Source organism: Aethina tumida, chromosome 2 (assembly GCF_024364675.1).
Source record: "Aethina tumida isolate Nest 87 chromosome 2, icAetTumi1.1, whole genome shotgun sequence".
Lineage (NCBI taxonomy): Eukaryota > Metazoa > Arthropoda > Insecta > Coleoptera > Nitidulidae > Aethina > Aethina tumida.
The window spans coordinates 22,166,015-22,188,989 of NC_065436.1; the positions used below are offsets into that span (position 1 = coordinate 22,166,015).

General features: G+C 33.8%; 1 protein-coding gene across 4 annotated transcripts in view; it reads left to right on the forward strand.

The window, feature by feature from the left end:
• LOC109600809 (protein bric-a-brac 1) overlaps window positions 1–22,975 on the forward strand; it is a 405,012-nt gene that overhangs the window by 369,974 nt on the left and 12,063 nt on the right. For 3 of the 4 annotated variants that reach the window (XM_049962995.1, XM_049962996.1, XM_049962998.1), the window contains 2 exons: window positions 5,511–5,528; window positions 17,901–17,958. In XM_049962995.1, coding sequence (XP_049818952.1) covers window positions 5,511–5,528; window positions 17,901–17,958 — 76 coding nt within the window. The remainder of the gene's footprint in view (window positions 1–5,510; window positions 5,529–17,900; window positions 17,959–22,975) is intronic. The other variant, XM_049962997.1, reaches the window with a different exon arrangement.

Below are 22,975 nucleotides of genomic sequence, written 5' to 3' on the forward strand. Positions count from 1 at the left end.
TTTTGATTTTGTAAAGACTTTTTCATTCTTCTTATTTATGAATATTTGTTCTAAAATTCACCTCTTCTATATCAAATTTGGGTATTAAAATTTTAACATGTATTTTAATTTTGTAAATGTTTTCATTCATCTTGATTCAATTTCTTTATTTTCTTTTTATAGAGTAAGAGATATTTTGATACCATAAAATTCTATTTTTAATTTTAAAATTTATCTTTTAACATTTAACAAATTCAATTTTAGGATTCTATTATTGTACACATTTTGATTTTGTAAAGACTTTTTTATTCTTCTTATTTCTAAATATTTGTTACTATTATATGCTCTAATATTCTTTAATATAAAGAATTGGTATTTTTTATTCCAAAATTCATCTCTTCATATACCAAATTTAGGTTTAAAATTTTAACATTGTATTTTAATTACGTAAAGGTTTACATTAATTTCCTTTTTATAGAGTATGAGACTATTTTTAATTTTAAAATTTGTATTTTAACATGTCAAAGTCGATTTTAGAATTACATATTTGAATTTTGTAAAGATTTCTTCATTATTCTTACTTTAAAATTCACTTTTTCATATACCAAATTTGGGTGTTAAATTAATAAATAATAATATAAACGTTTTATATAGACTCCATTGATAATTATTTAGTCTATGAAATAAAGTTTGATATACATAAAAACTTACATGTGACACCAAAGCAATAGAGATGCCCATTTATACAAAGTTCTCCGAATAAGTCAACCCATAATCGCCAAATATGTACATAACATTAACAAGAACCGTAACTGGGTTGTGTAAAAAACTGCAACGAAGCCAATGACTTTAATTTCACGAATTAATTTATATTTTAGTCCCCATTAAAGTTTGTGTAAGTCGTGGAGGACTCTTACGAGCAGACAATAACATAGTAATAACTGTGACAATAATGGGGAAAACTTATGCCATCTTTGTGATATAGTGAACGGACACTTGCATAAAGTCTAGACTGTTTTGGCGAAGTTGGTCCCAACTTTCCAGTCATCGGCATGCCTGGTTTCTCCATCCTTTTACCCCGCCTCGAATCCTTTTCAAAAGCCATACCAAGATTTATTATGGTCACGTTACTTGTTGAAGTCGACAAACATGTATGTACAATTTATGAACTCCTTTTAATAATTTCAAAGCGATAAATAATTTTTAATCCGCCGTTCCGCATTTCCGATCATTTCGTGGATTTAATCGATTGGGCTAGCCGATATGAAAATTGTCTGATGTCTGACCAGGCGGAAATTTCCAGTTCTCGAGCAATTTTATTATTATAAGATTATAAATTATAAAGTAATATTAAAGGAATTCTGCAGCGGTTTCATTTAAGAACTTCAACAATTTATATTAAAAATGCGCATGGAAACTTTGGTTTGGGATATTTTATAATTTTAATTAAAATTTATTTCTCTTCTTACATCTATCTACCATTCACTTAATTAAAATACTTCTTAATAAAAACGGGTTCGTCCCTCGGCGCCGTTCTCGACGAGAATAGACTTCTAATTTAATCAACTTTATTGTTTACGATATTATTCCAATCATAACTTATTATTTTTATGAGATTGTACAGACTTAAAGTACGTTCTTGTTGTGTATGCTTTAATAACCGTAAAATATATACTTATTGTTGGAAAGACTTTTTATTACCTCTATTTGCATATTAATATAAAACAGCCCTTAATTAAATCTCCATCAATAGCACCGTCCCTCATTTCTTCGAGCAGCACACGTTCGAACATGTGCATGAACTGAATAAAATCGTAAGTATTTTGCGTTAGACCGGGCCAAAAAAAAAAGTTGTGCTAAATCCCCGCTTTAATCAAAATTTCATCTGTACGTAAACGCTCGGCCCCGACAAGCCAACGTAATTAAAATTAATTCTTAATTTCCTAATTGAATAGCATCATTGGCGGTTAGTTGGTAGTATAATTAAGGGATTAAAAGCCCGCTTTGAGTAATTCCGCGCGAGATCCCGGTCGAAAGAAGATCAACGGTGGCGGTGATCACGTGGCCGCAGATTCTCTCATGCAACCGATACATTGTTACAAAGCTGACGAAAGTTAAATCGACGATATAATCTTCGGGCATCTTATTTTTGGTTTATTTTTGTTATATAAAAGTGTGGGCGTACAATATACTGTGTAGACCTTGATAAATTAATTAATTTTAGGAAACATTGGTCCTTGTACATTTAATTTACAATTGTTTTCTAATCAATTTCAAAATGAGTTATTATAATGTAAATATTTTTTCTATTCCCGTCCTCAAAAACCCAATTTATCATACTTGTTTCTCGTCAGTGAGTGACCTTTGAAACACGCATTGACAAACTGTGGCTGATCATTTTAGTCATGATCGGAAGTTAGCATTATGACTCTTAGTCACCTGTCGAAGTTAACCAGTTTGTAATGATATTTAGCTTCAGTTTAGTTATCAACTGAATGACAATTGAGCAAAGTAAAGTAAGCAATTCGTTTTATAAACTTTTCTATACACTTTTAATTAAACACTTGTATATAAAACGACGTTATAAAACTGTTAATTCGTTCTAAAAGCAGATAGAAGCTATAAGTGCTTGTCTAGATTGCTAGAATCTGGTTAACATTATCAACGACGATTCGATATACACGTGAGTATTTTGAAAGTTTGACTTTATATTGTATACAGAAAGTCACTCATCCGATCTATCTAGGCGATCGATAAACTTATTAAAGTTAAAACAACAAACTTAAGCTGCAGGAGGTAGTCAATTCACGACGTCTTTATATATTTTCACTGTTTCCTTATCAAAATATTAGTTTCACTTTTGAGTTATCGTTCTCCTGCAAACTTATTAACTTTTTATCAATACTTGTGATGGAATTAGTTTAAGATTTATTGAATGTTAATGCTCCGAGTGCTGAGAGCAATTCAAAGTTTTCAGTATTTATTGGTCTACGGGAAATTAGTTTGTGTGGCGTTCTTTTTTTTCTGTGCCAATTAGCAGGAACTGAAATTCTAATACTATAAACATTTTAGCTAAAATGTATACCACCAGAACTTCTGCAACGACGGAGTTATTAAATTCGTGCAATTTGTGTTCCAAGTAGAAATAAATGCGAGCACAATAAACAAAGGGAATTGGAATTTCCACTGTATTTATTTGGCGAACGAAAATGACGAGAGAATGGAAATTTTTTAATAGTATATTTGGCCAAAGAACACATTCAAAGGGAATTTATAAATCCTTTTATAATTGAAGGGAACCCCGCTCGTAAAAAATTGATCCATTAACATTATATCGGGAACGGTGGTGGAGTGGTCCGGGGTGGCGAACACACATATCGAATGGCTCGCGTCAGATGCAATTAAGAGTTAGAAGAATATGTCATCTACACAATCATTTAAAAATATAACTCGATTAGCTTTAATTAAAACGTAAAAATCGCCAATTCTTTTGCTTCAACATCAGTATGCTTTTAACGTGATTGTTCGAATAGAAAATTGTGAAAAATTCCATATTAACGCTTAAGTGACTTTTGCACCGAAGCAACGTCACAAAAAATACTCCGACTTTTAATTGGCGAATTCGGCAAGACCGTTATTAATTGTTCCGGAACACAATCGATAAATTGCAAGAACAAATCAAATAAAATATGATATGCAAATACCGAAAGTACTTAAACTGTCGTCATGGAAGACATTTTGGATCACCCTTAATAACGCGAACCTTGAATGTTTGATGGCTCGACGACGTAATTACCCTATCAATCAGTGCACGGGGATGCATCTGAGAGATGGAGCGCACTTTAATGCAGTTTGTATCGTACAGTGACTGTGGTATGCATAATTCAGAAAACATTAGCACTCAGCGACCGTAAACGGTCTCTTGCGAATCCACTTACCGACGTGCGGCACAACACGGGTACGTAGCATCCTGTCGCATTCCTCCAGGATGTGTCGCAGATATAACTGTTCGTTCGACTTTTGTTAATTGCTTTATTTTAATTTTGCTAGAATATAAAATAGGATTTTTAGTCACTGTTGAATTGGATTACTCATAATCAATTAACTGTAATAACTAGAAGAAAGTAAATTTATACTCATGTTGATGTATAAAAATTGTTGTTGCTTTTTTTTAAACTAGAGTAATTTAAATTCCAGCTTGATGAAAATAAAACTTATTGTCATAAATATTTATATACTTTTTTAATGAAACAATAGATATGTCATTATATGTAAATAATATTGAAATTATGCCCGTATTTTTCCATAAAAAATACCACGGAATTAATGTCATTGTTTTTACCATTTAAGGACATTATTAAATGAACAAATACTTATTTATGTAAACGGGTCAGGTATTTTATTATTATACATAATATATATTCGTGATACAGATCTAGACAGTCGATGTAATATTTTATATACTTTTTATTATCCCATTGTAGTGTTTATGTAACGTGGTTATATAATAAACTATTCAATAATAAAAGGATTTTAAATTTGTTTTAATTACACTGCGCGTCTTTTGAAGTGGATATTTTGAATTAATTAAAAAATCAGAATAGGAATGGTATTATATTGCTATAAACATCAACTTTTAATAAACTATGTAATCTCGTACATAAATTAAACAAAATTTTATCAACAACAAAATTTTTAAACAAGTAATAAAGCTAATATCAGCAAATTCCTCAGGAAATTAATAAAACAAAATTAATTAAAATTAAAAAAGAAATATTGTCGGAATTATCATCTACAAAAATAAAATTTGCTCTTGAAAAAATGGAATAATAGTGGGTTGAATAATTAGGTTATAATATCGTCATACATTCATAGTTTCCGTGTTTAATCTGTAACCCACACTGCTACAGAACCACCTCCAAAAGCAATAGTTGGAGTCATGTTTTGGCCATTTTCGTGTAGCAGAAATAACCAGAAAAGGGCCGTAGCTCATTGGCATTTTAGTATATGCTGTTGTCTCAGGTTGCTATGTTCCAAAATTGCAATTATAGCAGTAAAATCTTCAAAATAATCTTCTTTGAGACATTTTATGGTATTAAACAACAAATAAATTAATAATGAAGCGAATAAAGCGTGTTCAAATCTACAAAATGAGCTGAAAATAAAAACTGTACAAGAAATGGAAAATTGTGTCTTATTATGTCTATTAAATATATAAAAATAAAATAAATTTGGATACTGACCCGTCTAGAGCTGCAAATACTCGCATATTATGCTGGTCCAAATAAAACATTGAAAATATCGATGTAACTTCAAAAGACGTACAGTATTGGTGAAAGGAATCTATAACACAAACACTAATACTCACTTAAAAATAATAGACGTTTGAGGCCTAGCGCAATACCCTGGGGAACACCGATTATAGCATACATTATTTTAAATGACATAAAACTGTATGATTATGAATATGATATATGATATGCATGCACTTTTAAGGAAAATAATTTAATCGGGTTTTTTTCTGTTTTTAGAGAGATTTGGTTATTAAGGTAAGCTTTTAAAAATATTTCACTAACATTGCTTTTTAATAAATAGTGTCAACTAACAATGAGCCACTTTAAGCTGCATGAAGTCCATAATAAATTTAAATATGCGGTTGTTTTTTCATTCAATTAGCTAAAAATTTAAAATGCATATTTTTTGAATAATAAAAATTATGATAAGCAAACAACCTCTAGGGTAATGCAAATTGGCCAATTTAAAAAATCCAATTGTAATTCTCCGATGACGTTTAAATACATTTTCTATGTAGAGTTTTTAAAAAGTTTTAATGGCACAGATTAAGTATCCTAATTGTATACATATTTAAATCGATATTTTTTCGACTGACTAATTAACCACTCGATCCAATTTTATATGGACTCATAGAAAATTTAATTGCTGCATTAGTTAAAAGTTGAAAAAATTAGTTTCCTATCGTATTCTTTATAACACAAATTAGCCAGCAATTAGTCATAAATCTCAATTGATCATGACGAAATCGTTTCAGATACGTATTTTAAAATTTTTTAAATAAATGCAGACCTGGTTTCAGATGAGAAACTTTTAATTCGGAGAACTTCAGTTTTAAAATAAAAAAAAATCCACTTCAGGCATAATGGAGAATATTTAAGTCGTTTTAGGCGGAGAGAATAAAGCAATCAGGCCTGTGTGCATTAAGAGTGTAATTTGTCACATATTTTATTTAACGGACGGTTGTGGAAAGAATTAAACTCAATTTAAATAATCATTGTCAAACTGCCAGAGAGATACTGCAATTATGAATGTTTCAAAAGATTTTATTCTTTAGTTTTGTGTAATTATACATATCCTATTTTCTTCATGCTACAGTGAGCGCATTATAATATAAAGCGTATTTACATTTTGCCCGTACAATGTAAAAAACGCTTAAGCGTTTAACTATTTAGTGAAGCAATTTTATGCCGACGTCTACTACTTTTTATCCGCGATCTCTATTATACGCATACCACAAAAGAAACAATGCCATATGTGCGGTATACATTACACGATTTCAATCTTCTAAATTTTTATGTACCGCATCGCAACGGGAAACAATTATGGCCTCCCAAAAGCATACTTTTCACCACGATTTCACAATAACATATGCACATTGTCAACAACTACTTTCTCCAATTCATTTTAAATAAATATATTGTGTAAATTCCTGAAAAGAAAAAAACAAGATTCGACCAGACAATATTTTTAATTTAAAAAGACACTAAAACTATCAGAGATTAACTACGATCTTGGCAGATATTGATAAGAAATTAAAGGGGAAACATGTGATTCGCTGTCCGCAAAACGTGATTATTGGCAATTGTTTTATAAATGTTTACGCTGTTAAAACCGACGTAACACACAGTCGGTGCCTGATGAAAGGAACAGACTGTTGTAATTCAGTTTAGTTGTAATTTTGCGTGGGCGTCGATGCGATTGAAAGCAGGTGGACGAGCGTCGGATGTCGTGAAACGAATACCAGAGATGAATCTGGTCAAGTGGCTGCGATGAGGCGTCGGTGTAGTTCCGCGAACGTCGACGGGGGAAGAACGGGCGGGAGGCGACGCGGGGGTGATGCTGGCCCGCTGTTTGGGGCAGTCGTCTGCAACCACGGGGGGATCGCTGCAGGTCGATATCACATTGTTAATTATGTACGATATCGACCGGCCGAAGGGAGGTATAGCCACTGCAGTCAACTCTAATGTAATAGAATTAAGCTCTGGTATAGCCAGATTATTAAACTTCCCTTGCTCATCTGTCACAGACGTACACACGGGCGCAGTTAGCCGCACGTCCGCACCATCGATAGTCGCTTCTCGCTTTTCCGAACAGGCGCACCCCCAGATGTTGTCGCAGCTCGCCCGTCGGCGTTGACGTAAGGTGCATCCTGCGGCCGCCCCACGCTCACACTACAATGTCATAATCAAGACTACACACCACTCGTGGCCGGGGTCGGTGCCATCCGACAATATCCCATCCCCCACGCCGACCCGACCAACTCCCCAATGTTGTGTAGCTGCAGGAATATTACTTGCACTTATTTACAAATTATGAAATGTTCTTTATATTCTTATAAATGGTAATTTTAATTATTGCTCACAAAATGTGGTGGTTGCTAGTAAATAACCATAGTTAATATCATCAAGTCTAACTGTTCTACCTTCAAGAAAAAGATAAACTGGTTTAAAAAGGCTTTTATTCACAAAAATTGGAACAATTTCAATCAATTTGTTTTCTTTATTCACATTCATCATCGTTGTGTTTCTGACCTTCAGATGATGAACCACAGGCTACCTAGGCTAAATAAAACTTGTGTAAAAATCAACTAAATTTCTCTGTATGTATGTATAATTCTATTATATCTCTTCAAATTCAGTGCTTGCAGCCTTGGACATGTTCTTTTTACTATTCATTAGATAGTGGCGTTAGCATAGAGTGAGGTTTTATCAATTAATGTTTCTGAAAACAAAATATGAAAACAAAATGGAGATTTTAATTGTCAGAAATTGATGTTAAGGTGTGATGGTTGTTAATAAGTAAGTACATAGATTTAACATAGTAAATTTCACAGTTCCACCTTTGAGAAAGAAATGAACTGGCTTAAAAAGGTCTTCCAATTTCAACACATTTATTCCTGCCCAATCCCTTTAACATTCATATTCTTTATGTTCCTGGTTCTTAGATCTTCACGTGAAGAATCTCAGGATATTTAGTCTAAATATTGAACCGTGTATGCAGTTATAATTTGAACAAATCCCTTAAAACCCGACGCCTGCAGCCGTCCACGTTTCCTCGTTACTCCCCATCAGATAGTGGCGTTCGCGTAGACGGGGTTTGTGGCGGGGGGCCGCCGCTTTGACTTGTGTCGAGGGCACCTGATCCCCGATCGCCTCGCCACTCATTAGGCATTCCTGTGTCGCCGGTAATTACTGTTTATTGCCGGTAATTACGAATCGCAAACGTCTATTGGGTATCAGTCACGTGAATAATGTGCCAAGACCGCGGCGTTACCGCCTCCCTCCCGACACCGATTCCCCCCCATACACCCGAGGTGCGTACGGTCGACCATTCGTTTTGAACCCCCTCCTGACCCCCAACACGTCCCCCTTTCCTCCTCCCACGGTCGCAGATTTGCTATTGTTTCCTTATCAACTGTCTCTCATTGCTTGGCTTCGGTTTTATTGTCTGTACTTGGATAAGGTGGAAATGTCCAACGAAACGTTGATAAGGAAATGTACTTCTTACTCTCACTCAATTGGTGGTACTTCTTTGCAATTTAAAAAAATTCATTATTTAAATGATTTATGGTAAAGGACGCAGTTGGTTCTTGAGAAAGTTTTTTTTAAAGTGTCCGCACCAATAACACCCGGTAACCCAATAAAAGCAAACCAGGTTGTCTAAAATGATTTATGTCACTGAATATGTGTATTACCTTATGCATAATGTAACTAAATGTCAATTAACTGTACCCTAGTGTCGACTATTTTGATACGGCCGTAGCGGACGTAATTTATATACTTGTCAATAATAATTCCAATACAGGCAAGAATTTATGATTGGATTATCGTAGTTGCAAAAAGAGTCTCGCCGTTTTATCTGCCAGATAACAAACAGTGGTCGAGGTCCGCAGAAAAAGTGGGACACTTGTTGAATGTTGCATGACTCCTGGGTGGCTTTACTTAAAATTACGACCCTTATGTCACAGAGAGGAGTCAAAACCGGAGAAAGCTTTGAAATAAAATATGTTAACCGTGTTTATACTGATTTTACTTCTCTGCCATTAAAATTAAATTGATATTGAAGTATTCCAGCTCAACAAACATCAGAAATTGCTTGTCTTAGTATGAAGTCATCTTTATCTTGAAAAAGGATTTTTGAAGAGCTAGATATTGGTTCTTAGCAAGTTAATCGTGAAGATTTATGTTTGTTAAAATTTTAAATCGATATTATAAAGCTTTGTAGTATCGTAAAAATGTGGCGAGTGGGGTTGTCGACTTTATCTTATGAGTTATGGCGGCCGGTGCTGCATGTGATTATTCAAAATGTTTTGTCGGCCGTACAACGGTTCGTATTCGCAAAAATCCTAAATGAAATTCATGCAACAACACATAATATAAAATTAATAAAGCGATATTTATGATGGCAATTTTTGGGTCGCCGGTGCAAAGCCGGCGTATTTCACGGCGTTTATTCGAGATTAAAACAGTTTATTTTAGATATTTATAATGGGAACGTGGGCTCATAATGCAGATCACTTGTCGGCACCAAAAATAATAAAAATACAGAATGTGACGTCGCGCGAATTTATTGTTTTAATAATGGTAAATAAAGCAGATCGACCACGGATACCCGGACCGGGCCGATTATTTTCGCTTCCATGTGTATGTGTACCACTCCCGTCCATTTTCTGCTGCTCCACGGCCGGTTATTGTTGCTGGGAAAATTGGATTTTTATGCAGCCTCCATAAATTACCGCCGCCAACCGTGTGATATGTATAAATAAATTCCGAATGACACGACACCAAAAATAATACAACGACCGTCCAGAAATTAATGTGTCTGATGATATCTAAATTTTTCATACAGCGCTTCCGGAGCCTACAAACCGCCTCACTTCACCGACATTTGACACGTACAAATTGTACCCATCTCTATATTCCACCCTATCACTCATCGCGGTACACAATGCGATTTCTGACACACCAAATCGAATCTGCAATAAACGACACAACCATTTGCAACATACTAACTAAAAGCATCCCTCTACACCCGCATATTTCCACGTATTTTCCAACGACCATGGAGGAATACTTTCGTCGTTTATTTCTATTGATATTACAATAAGCTAAACTATCGGAAACTAATTGTAGGGAGAAAAAATAAATAATATAACAAATGTAAATACATTTCCCATAAATTAACTGCATTAACAGACATCTTAATTAGTACATTATCAAGGCTAATTAGCTCGTTTAGTTTTGTAACAATAATGTCAGTTTTAACGATACTTATATAAACCCCAGTAATTATTTATAAAAATAATTGCCTGAAAACCGTGTACCAATTTTTCTACATAATTATTGTTAATTTGTTTAATAAAAACGCGTTCCATTAACCCTATAAATAATAAAAACATTACACCAGCAATTATTCTCTGTGAATTTTTAATGCGACAAGGCATTAATCAAGATCACTTTTATTAAGCCCATATGGAAAATAATCAGTCACAATTTTTTATGACGTTCAGGGAAAACTTAAAGGTTCGATGTCTGAAATAAGTTCAAAACGGGTCCACATATTAACCGGATATGGATTATTTATTAAGTCACTAATAACATTCAATTTTCCATTTAAAATTGCCACTGCAAAAAACACATCAATACACCTTCCATTATTTAGGATTGAATGAAAATTTTTCCGTGAATAATTGAACAGCCATCATGAATTCCACTCATTTTAATTTCTTCAATATCGCTTTGGAAAATATATATTCCAATAAAGAGAATTCAAAATAATATCATGAATATTTTATCGGTGTTTCTGAATACCAACGACTATTTCTGATTTAGAAAACGTGAAAACACCTTACAATCACATTCATTTAAGAAAATGGCTGCAATAAAATTCTCTTTGTCTAAAATAGCCCGTGAATAATTAATTGCCTCATACATTTGTTTAACTGTTATTCTAAAAACCGGCAAATAAAAATTTCTTTTGTGTGTATGCATTTATGAGTAGGATTTTATGTGAACAAACAAATGTTTTCAAGCAATTGCCACATGTTTCTTTTAAATTTAAATTAGATTTATGTGTGCAATTTAATGTGTTTATTTTATTACAGTAATTTTAATTAAAGAATTCAGTTATGCAAACAGCCGCAGCCATTGGCTCGTACAAAATACGTTACCACACAAAAAAGCCAGCCCATCTTTCCACACTCACTAATCTAAAAATACGTTTTATTTCTCTTAATAAACAATTTAAATAAATACCGTCTGTGAGTGAGAATAAATATTTATCTTCAATTTTAAAACATAATAGTTTCCAATACATTTTATTATGTACAATAGTTTATTTGATTATTTTAGTGATGGTTTATTGCGTTATCAAATTTGTTTTGCTATTTTTGAAGTTGGTGGATGATTGAGCCGGTCTGTTAGGAAATGAGATCTAAATTTATTTCTCACTGCAACATAATTTATGCTAATTCGTTAAAACTAGCACCAATTCTAGATAATTCACTTTGGGAAGTTGTTAATGACATTAAAGTGCAATTTTTCATGCACCCCATTTTCAAAACGGTCTCTCAAACGAGCTTAATTGCCGCCGACATGCGGAGGAATCGCGGAGGGTACTTATATATCATTCCGCACGCACGTTGTGTATGATCCGACGTCAATTTCTGCATCCGCACGTCACAATCGATTCGAAAACCTGACGGTACCATAAATTTCGAGTGTCGCAAATAAATTCAACTAATTGGTGCATAAATACACAATCAAAGGAAACGGTTGTGTTTTTTTGCTTCTTCGATTTGAATAACGTTTCCAAGCCTCCGTGCTTGTGTCGAGGTGGTACTGGAACAGTACTAATAAACGGTCAAATAATCTCCTGGGCTCAGTCGCCATTAACTTAATTCGTGTCGGCGTATTGTATTGTAATGAATGGCGTATACGGAGGTTTAAAATCTGAATTATGACGAATGCAAATGGGCCAGAGGCTCGGCATCCGCAGTCTTTCGTCAAATGTGCATCATGCATGTTATGTGCGACTCGGATGAGGAAAAAAAAGGTCGAGACCATTACAGACAATGTGACACATGTCGTTCGAGAATGTACGAGTCCTGATGCCGTGCCAACGGTACCGGTTTTGGAAAATATGCGAATTGATTTCTTCGTGTTTCATTCAAATGACCGGAACATTTTGTCACTTTATGGCTCCCGTATTTTTCACGTCGACTGTATCCACTCACATTTCCCCGGATAATTCATTGCCGCGACTTAATTGTCTCTGGCGTTGAGATTGAAAAAGCGAGGGCCGTAAAAAATTGTGAAAAAATTCCGCGACCTACCCATAAATCCATAAAAACGTAATACAATAGGAAAATAGAGGTGTTTTATGATTGTGAAATTTAAGTAATATTCAGTGAACAGAGTGGACGGACGGCCAGGCGGCCCGTGAAATAAATTGTCATGTCGCGTAGCAGAAATCATATTGATGAAGTGGTGTAGTTGTCGAAATCAAACATGACAAATGATTCGTTCCCAATATTGTTGCGCACGATGTTGGATGTGTACACTAACAAGCAAAATTCCTCCCTTCACCAACATTCAAATACAAAACATCAAAAGATATGTTCCTTGCACACCTATGTGTTTATCTATTTTTGACTTTACGTATTTACAGAGATTAAATTTCTACGAAAAGTTCACTCCCCGCTTACAATTCTGCGGCCAGGAGCTAGTTCCGGATTCCAATTCCGGGCTGCAAATTATTGAAACGTTCGGGAGCGAAATGTCGTCAATGAATATTTCTAAGGTGTCGACCTGGCCCGCTTTTGCGTTTTAATAGTGCAATTCCCTTTAATCATATTAGTGAAATATTAACCCCGCATCCACCATAATGGGTAGACCATCATCGCACAGACGAATTCATATTCACGCCATTTTCTATAAACCACACTATGATCGTGTTTGTGTGTATGTGTGCGTCGAGAGAGGCCGAATGAACCTTAATTACAAATGTCCTATATTATTTAAATTACAATTACCAACTTCCGGTTGTAATTAACTTATTACATTACAAAGACTGAAGCTTTAATGCCGGCAATAATTTCATTAAAAGTTGAAATAGAACACACGTGCATTCAATTATAATAAAACATTTATAAATCTATTTCATTTTGTACTATTTCGAGCAGTTTTGCTCCTGCCGTAAATATTAAAACAACTTTGCATGATTTAAGTCCCTACGCCACCACCGAACACACTCGCACACACAAGCCATTCCGCCAAGGAACGGCTGCAAGTTTATTTTGGGATGATAAATTTTAATTACCGTTCAACTGTTTCAAACCTTTCGCCCATAAAACACACAAACAATTGCGGCCGATGGGATTTCCTCTGCACCATCTTGGAGTTTTGAAACACCACTGCCTTTCCTCACTTTTAATTGGGTTGTTTTACTCAGCCATACTTTGTTTTTTCTACATTTTCTTAGCCGGAAGTGGCCCACGACAAATGGCCGGTAATTGAGCATTTCATGGACACATTGCGTAACAGACTTATATGTTTTTCATGCTGCACAATGTCTCAAATAATAAATAATTGCATGGGTGCAACTTGGTGATTTGAATGCTTACAACATCCCAGGGGAAAAAGCCATACGCTGTATTTATTAATCATGTTGATGAAACGTTATTTGTCATCTTGAATGATGTATTACGGGGACAATAAGAAACGCATGTGGTTATGAATTAAACATGTGGTTAACTACAGGTTCTCCATACCGCTAGATTTTTTTAGGGACGTCTCAAAAAAGACTATTGTATGTATATTTTTGGCGAAACTGGTTAAATATGATTTCCAGATAACTTAAGCAAACACACAATTAAATATGGACGTTAGTGATGGGTTCTGAAGTTTATGGGTAAAAGGTTTTCCTTGAAATTAACATGTGTGCAAATATTTTGTTGAAAATGAGTGACACATAAATTTGCCTGCGTTGGTAAATTGTTGGGGTAAAACAAAGTAATATTTACTGAAATTTCTGGTAATATTTATGCGGGGCGAGCCGCCCACCGCCACGGCCTTGCCACGTTACACGACGCAATATTAAATTTTAATTATGAAACCCCGAAATCGTGATAAATAATTATATGCGCGCTAGAATTTTAATTAAATTAATATCAGCCGTTCAATAAGACAGAAAACAATGCCCGAAAGATGTAATATTTATGGCGAAAAATGTGTTGCCAGTTTAAAAATTTACTCGCACTTAAAAAATTCACTTCTTCGACCATAAAAGCCCCCCTTTTTCCCCAATTTTCCCCGTCACGTCCCACTGATGTCAGGTGCCCTCTCTAGTCCATTAACTATTCACCGTCATTAATACTTAATTATATTTGTGCTGTCTATAAAATTTACATGGGCCACTAACAATGTTTTTATTATACATGTTGTTGTACTGTAAGTAATTCATGGAGCCCAGTTGATATTTGTGCAATTTAAATAACTCCCCCGGCTCCTACATTAATTATAACACACGACATCGCTGTCTGTGTGTGTTTTCCTGCTGTCATTCCTCAGCGCCGCAAAAAATTACTTCTATGAATATTAAATTGCCGAGCTAAAATGTTCGGTTTCTTTTATTGTTCGAATGTTGGGGGATCGACAGGAAACGCATCGGACTTGATGATCCGACCGTCGAGTTCCGCGTAATGACAAGATCGTTTAGTGAGGACTGATGACAGGTGACAAGCTGTTAGCGATAAGCAGATGAGACGACTTGACGACGGGAAAGATGCCACCATGCATGCCTGCCACGAATATATGAATTTAATGGTCCATTGAAGAGCCATCTTCCTCCAATCACTGCTCCATACCACCACAAGTCCGCAATGGGAATGATGTTTCTTTTTTTTGTTATTTTATAGACCCACAATCAATTCGAACGAGCCGAATCGAGACGACGGCTTTGAAATTAAATGAAGAAACTAAAAGGGGTATCAGCTAAGTGGCGAATAAGTACCGACGCGTCGTGTTTGGGATCAATCGTCCCGCAAATTATTTTAAATTCAACGTCCTTCCTTCGGTGAAACCCGTACAATTCGTTTTCGCTTATTTCCCTCTTCGCAAAACGCTGGACAACGTCGAGCCAACGGCGATACGAACAAAAAATAAAATAAAAAGCTGTGGTCGTGGTGTTTGTGGAGTGTGTCAGACGGCAAACGTTGCTCGCGTGAGTTGGCCACTAACTATTAAAACCTCGTATAAACACCTTGTCACAATTAGTTGTACGGTAGCGCTAATGCGTTCCGCGATAAACGATTGCGCCGCGGTCATTTATCAGACGTCGTCGGTCGCACCGAGTCGCTCTATTAAGCGTCGATTTCTTCGCACGTTTATTACGTTATTTTTGATAATTCTATGACACGATGGAATTTTGTTAAACGTAGATTTGGGAGACGTCTCAAAATTACCATTTTCCCATAATTTTTCCTAGTTGTTTTCTAAGAGAAAAGTACCGTTGAACCTATCGTAGGTTGTCATCGACCCTAATGTTTTCGGCGATTATGCTAATGCGAGAGCGGCTTGTATGTATTCATATCTGTGGAGCAAAAATACATAACCAACCCATATGTAAATTTATTTTTATTTTATGAAAATGCACTGCTAGGTCCGACAACAATGAGCGGCATATTGAAAATTGATGTTCAGCACTTTAGCTACCTACATGCTGTTGCCATATTAGTTTATTTGTTTTTTACCTAGTCAAATGACTACTCAGGAGGCTTGTGACGTAATAAAAGTGAAATAAATAAAATAATTTAGCTCCACAGCTGAATAAAATGCAATAGTGGCAGTAATTAGCTTATTAAATATTAAAAATATTAACTGAACTACATGAATTAAGTGACATCACATATCTATAATATTTATTGTTTTTTTTTTAAGTTACAATTGTGTCAACTGTGTAACTGGTCAATCTTATTTTATTCTTTTAAAAACATGTAAAAAGACAAAATTATTTCATTGATCTCTGTGAATTTAAATCGATCTTTTTCTTAATTATTTAATCATTGGTCGAAGCGATACTGTAAGAAAAATTATAATTCTGCGTTACCAAGACCAAAAAAAAAATGAAGCGATGGCTAAAAATTTAAATAAGTCAATCGTTTCCAGCATAACTGGCCAAATAGTAGCTATGAAAAAATTTGTTAGAAAACTTCGTCGGAAAGAAAATCGATAACTAAATAATTCGAATGTCAAACAACAATGTAATCTTGTCGTCAACTGAAATTAAGGCCAACCTGGAGGAAATAGGACTTGCTGAAATTAGTTCAATTAATGTGAGAAGATGGTTAATCGACGGGGGTTTGTTTGACTCCAAACCTACGAGAAAAACCCTTACTTTTACTAAAAATATGTTCAAAACACTCAGATTTTGGCTCATATTCACTGGACCACAGAACAGAGGAGACGAGTAATTTTTAGTGATGATTCTAAATATAATTTATAAAAAAATGATCATTTTGCTTATGTTAAACATCCTACAGGGACAAAAAATGTATCATATCTCTGTGATACATGCTGAAAGTTCAATTATATTATGGGGATCCTTCAATTCTTCTGGCATAACCCCCTTAAACTGATTTATCTATAGGAATATACTGAGCAACAATTCGATCCATATATTGAAGAAATAATGCTGTTAATATATGTGTTTCAACATGAAAACAATTCCAAAGACAAATCCTAAATTGGAAAGAATCAGTTAAAAGACCAAAATATCAGTATATTGTCTTGACCCTCCCAGATATTAACCCTATAGTAAATATGAGTGATCACGTTTATAACTTGTTTATGCCACGGAGATGGGTCAAAATTATAAATCAAAAAGGATATTATACAAAGTGTTAATATTAAATTATAGATCAGACTTAATCTAAAAAAATCCCTTCCAAAATTAAAGGAGCTGTATTTAGGTCCTACTCAATTCAGAAAAATTGATCAAAATAAAACAAATAGACTACAACTTCCCTTTTCTGTTTAATATTTAATAATGTAAGTAATATTAGCAAAAATATCTAAGAACAAGACAACGTATTCTCCCAAGTTGTCCACGTTATTAAGCCCACAAAGTGGCTGTTTAAGGACCGATTCGTAGCCATTCCGAGAAAACTTGTGTACATTAAACTTACTTAGTATAATGTATATTTAAGTTGGAAATAAAGCTCTCGCACAAAGGACATAAAAGAGATATTCAGTTTGTTTATTGTAGTCCGTTTCATATTTATTGCGGGGACGGACACGCGGAGACAACCGTTTAAATTTGACTGTTGAAGACAGGCAGCCATCTCGGACTTCTGCATCAAGGGAACGACTATAAAGTATTTTTAACAAGCTGGACATCCTACGGCCAACTGCACGTCTACATCTTTGAGCTAGTTCTCGGGGGGTCCGTCGATCCCATAAACTAGTACCGATGTTATTCGAGGAAGATTGTGAATTTAGTCATCTATTAACTTCAAATAACTGAATAAATTAGATGATGAAAATTATTATTTCAATTTAATAAATAATGTCACTGCTATACTGTAAAATTTACGAGCGTGTTAAATTAATAAGGTTTTTTATTTTCAGGCTAAACTGTTGGAATCTTCTCACGCCTGGTTAGGGGCATCTACATCATCTATAGCCGGTAAGTGTACAATTAGTTTTAAGTTTTAATCACCTTAAACAACCCATATCTTTTCCAAGTATAATTTAAAAATATTTCATAATTCTTATTTACATTCCGACACCACTTTATAATGCAGCATTAAATATTAAACGAGCCGTTATTTACTCGGTATATTATTAAAATAGTGTTTTGTTCTTGTTAAACATGTATTTGTTTAAGACAAATATTAATAAGGCAAAGTCAACCTCCTATTCGTGTGTATATGTACACTGGTTTGGCGTTTATTGGCGTAATATATGCCCTGTTGTCACAAATATAATTAAAATTAAATATTGCTAAACGTGACTTTCTCGAAAACAATACCTGTAACACCGACGTATATCACGCGGTAAATTAATTTAATATTATTTAAATGTATGCGGTCATTGTATTAATTTATTTCCATATCGACGCTAACTGATCAAAAATGTTTTTCTTGAAGTGTTGAACGATTTTTCCTTACTCATTTTTTACACATCATAAAGGTATATGATTAATAAATAGATTAACATTTTTTCGAGTTATTTATAACTAAAAGTATAGAAAGTAATATTAAGTTTCGAAAAAATTAATTTACGTTTGTTTTGGCTAAAGAGGTTCAGAAATAAAGTATTCATTATGTCAAAAATAAGATCCGTCAAAAATAAATAAAAGTCACATGGAGAAACAGCCACTAGTTGTTATAGAAATTTTGAAGTTTCCTATGAGTGTCTAATGAATATGATAAATATTAAATAAATTGTCAATTTTCAAATTTATCTAGTCTCTAGTCTGCCTGGTATATTTTGCTAATTAACATATTTATCTTTTTCTTTTTAATGTCATTTCTAAAATCTAAAATTAAGTTCTAAAAGAATAGTGACATGTGTTTAAGTCTGCTAATAGCCTTGCTTTTGAAAATTCTTACTGAAATTACAAAAATTTAAATTTTGAGTTCTAAAACATGTTGTTTATATGAAGTTTTATAAAATAAGACAAAACCATTTGTCTTATTCTTTTAACGATTTGAAAATGATAAATATTAAATAAATAATTATCAAATTTCAAATGTATCTACTTTCTTGACTGGTTAATAAATTTTGTTCATTGACACATTTGGTTTATTTTTTCTTACTCCCACTGAAAATTCTAAAATCAGAACTTTAAAAATATAGTAACATGTTTTATTAAAAGTCTGCTTCTCCAATTAACATAAACTTTACAAAATCTTAAATTTTTGATTCTAAAAGTTTTATATAACCATTAATTCAAATAGTTTTGTTTTATTTTATTAACAGTTTTGAACAAGATAAATATTAAATAAATAAGTGTCGATTTTTAAATTTGCAGTGAAATTACAAAAATTTAAATTTTAGATTTTAAAATGTATAGCAAAATAATTAATAAATATGTAATTGTCAAATTTTAAATTTATCTAGTTCTGCTGGTAGATTGACTATTTTCATTTTTCATCTCATTGAAATTACTAAAATTTAAATATAAGTTAAAAGTACAGCAACAGTAAAGTTTTATAAAATAATTATAACAAATAGTTTGCCATATTTTATTAACGGTTGGTAAATATTAAATAAATAATTTTGTGTTTGCATAAATTTTAATTTCTTTAGAAAAGTCTAAATTATATATTTTAATTTCTAGAAAAAATTAAGATAAATTTAACTGAATTTTGCCAATTTGATTGATCGCCTTCGTCAACATGATAAATATTTCAGACATCAAATTGAAATAGATCTTTAATTATAAATGATCGTTTAAAAACATCGATTTTTTATACAATGTCGAAAACATTCCACATTCATAATTATCGATTACGATCTTGACCCGTAAAGTTCGTATCGATAATTTATTTAAATACTTTGTTACCGACACAGCCGCCATTCATCGTTGCACCGAATAATAACATTCCCAATTGTTAATTGAACAGCGGGACGCCTCGCGAAGAGAACGCCGCCGAGCCGCCACTCAGGTGGTACCGTTTGTACCTCGGCAATTAATCGGAGGGGTCAATAATTAGGACGGACCGTTGCATAATTGAATACACCCGGAACGGTTCGGCAATACGCAAGCCTCTCCTAAATGATGGATCGTAGTTTGACCGCCGCGACTTTTCGCTTTAATCACTGTCAATGCCTGGCTGCCACCGATTGCATCGCGGGAATCGCCGAAACTTTTGTTTTCGGGGGGGCGAACAAACGCCGCCAGTCGGGACGCATTGGGGGGGTCTCGGATTGATTATCGGCGAAGATATTGACAGGCCGATATGATCGTGCGACCGGTCAGACGCCGAATTGGTGTCGGCGACTTAGGGTCGCAAAATTAAAAACATATAATTCCTTTTATCATTAATATTTGTCAATATTCTATCGATGGTTTAATGAGCTTTTTGAATTGTTTCAGTACGTCACGTTAATTTCATTAGCAGTTTTCAGGATAATTGACTTATTTTTTATATTTTTTAACTTTCGATAATTTCAGTGTGAACTTTTCACCAACTAATCACTGTGTTTTGTCACATTTTAAAAATAACTTTATATGGTAAATTTTAGTAAAATGTGTCCTTTGGTTTGTTGTATTGTTGTGCCCGATGCGGTTTTCAGAATATCATTGTACGTTCTAATGTACATGAGCCGTGCAAAAGCAATTTGAGCGTAGTTGATATGTAAATGAGAGGGCAGAATCAACAATACTCGCTGTTATAAATTGTAATTTGAATCTAATGTAAGTCAGAGACAACATTTGCAATGTTCGGGCGCAGCGGACGGACCCCATAGAAAATTAAACTAACACTATAATTTCGACTAGTACGAATCGATAATTTTATATAAATTATACATAAAACGCCACAATGAAATTAAACATTTGAACACATTAATAGCAACTGTTTCATTAATACATTATTAACTGCTGTAAATAAATTTAATTAAATACATAATTTAATTCACGAGCCAGTGTTGTTATATCGGGATATTGAGATTGGTCCAGTGTCGATCCAATTATTAACGAATGCGGCTAAAACGTTTTTTATCCATTAATTTATTTACTAAATAATTTAATTTTAGTTCACAATTTAAAATTTTGTACTGATCAACATTTTTTTAGTGTTTATAGCTGCATAAATTGGTTATGGATAGGTTTAATTGTTTCCCAAAATGTGTCATGTTTCGACACCATAAATATTTACCTATAATGCAAATACATTCTTTAATAGCCGGTCCATTATTAACGAATTAATTGCAATTGAGCTCGAACTGTCGCCATCAGTGTGTCGTTTTCGGACAAACCGTTAAACACCGTGAAAAGTGATAAGAGCAAATGGCATTAATCTGTTGCTGTTGATTTAAGTATTGACACGGTGCCATTTCTAATTTGCAGGGTCGGCCGCAGGAACCCCCGATAACGTTGTGAAAACGGGGCACGGGATTCGGCGCCGGTCGTTTTGACGGCACGGGCTGGTCCCAGACTTTAATCTTTAATGATTCCATTACGGCTTGACCTGTACAATGCTCGCGCTAATTTATTTAACTACTTTGTTATTTGATTCGGCTCCTCTCTTACCTCTCCCGTGGCTCTCATTGTTATGTGGAATAATGATATTTTTAATTATTAAACCAATCGGTGGGTGGTCGATACATTCGAAATTCACGGGACGGCGTTAATAACGCCAATTATTGTTAAATATAATTATTTTTCTATATTTGTCCATTTAATAACCTTCACACAATTGGACAGAAAAAATTGTACTATACAAGCTTCTCTCAATTTTGTGCATTTGAACATAAAACTTACTATTTTCAAAAAAAAAAAATATATTTCTGATATTTCTGAATTTTCTGATTTATATTCTCATATTTTCAGTTTAAAAATCATGTTAAGTTTAGACCCAGATTGGAGACAAAAAAATATTTTTTAAATTTGCATTAATTTGTGCATTTTAACAGTAATCTTTCTGATTTCCATGGTAGAATTTTCTAATTAAAAATTGTGTTCGACTCAAATCCTGAAGACTTCAATAATTCATAAAAAACCTGAATATTATAGAATTTCAATCGCCTCTGCGAATATAATACACCGAGCGCCATCTGTCGCAAGTGTCACGAACCTATGCTGAAATTCTTCATGAAACGCACTAAACATTCAGATTTCAATCTCGAACGTGCGAATTGCATCCAACGCAATAAAATCGTTCACCGGTAATTGTGGGTATAACATAAATCGGTCATTTGACTCGTTCGCATTTGTGTAAATAGAAAATTAACGCCGTAGAAGGCCCCACACATCGCACGACATTTTTCTCTCGTAATTTTAAAATGCGCGTTTAATATCACTCGGACGCCCACGCCCGATGAAAATTGACTTTATTATAAATTTGACGCCTACATGTCTACCGTTTTCGTGGCAGTTCGCAACCGCAAATTGCACCGTTTCATGCATTTTGTTATAAAAGATGTTATTTGACCTTAAAAACTGAAACTGAGGGAAACAAGTAAATAAGAAATTCGGGGATATGAATCCCAACACTACAAAAAACTTATCAATTAGGAAGTAATAATGAAAAATGTGTTTGTAAACTCAAAAAAGAATAATATAAATTAATTTTGTAGCAAAAAATTGAGAAGTAAATAAGGTTCAATTTACACTCACAGAGGAATAATGTAAAAAATGATTTTAACAACATCCTCGCAAGAAATTGTGAAGGAAATTATTAAATTCAATTTAAACTCGGAGAGGAATAGCGTAAAAAATGTTTTAGTAACATCCTCGAAAGAAATTGTGAAGTAAATTAAATGGAACCGTATATAGTATCATCCTCTAAATATATTAAACGAGATGTAACTTAAATTTAGAGAGAATATGGCCTCATTGAAAGAAATTAATCAAGTAAATAAGATTGGACCTAAACTCAGCGTGAAATAGCACAAAATATGAATTTAGCAACATCCTAGAAAGAAATTGTCAATGAGCCAAATGGCAGAATTGTGTCATTGTCTTGAATAAT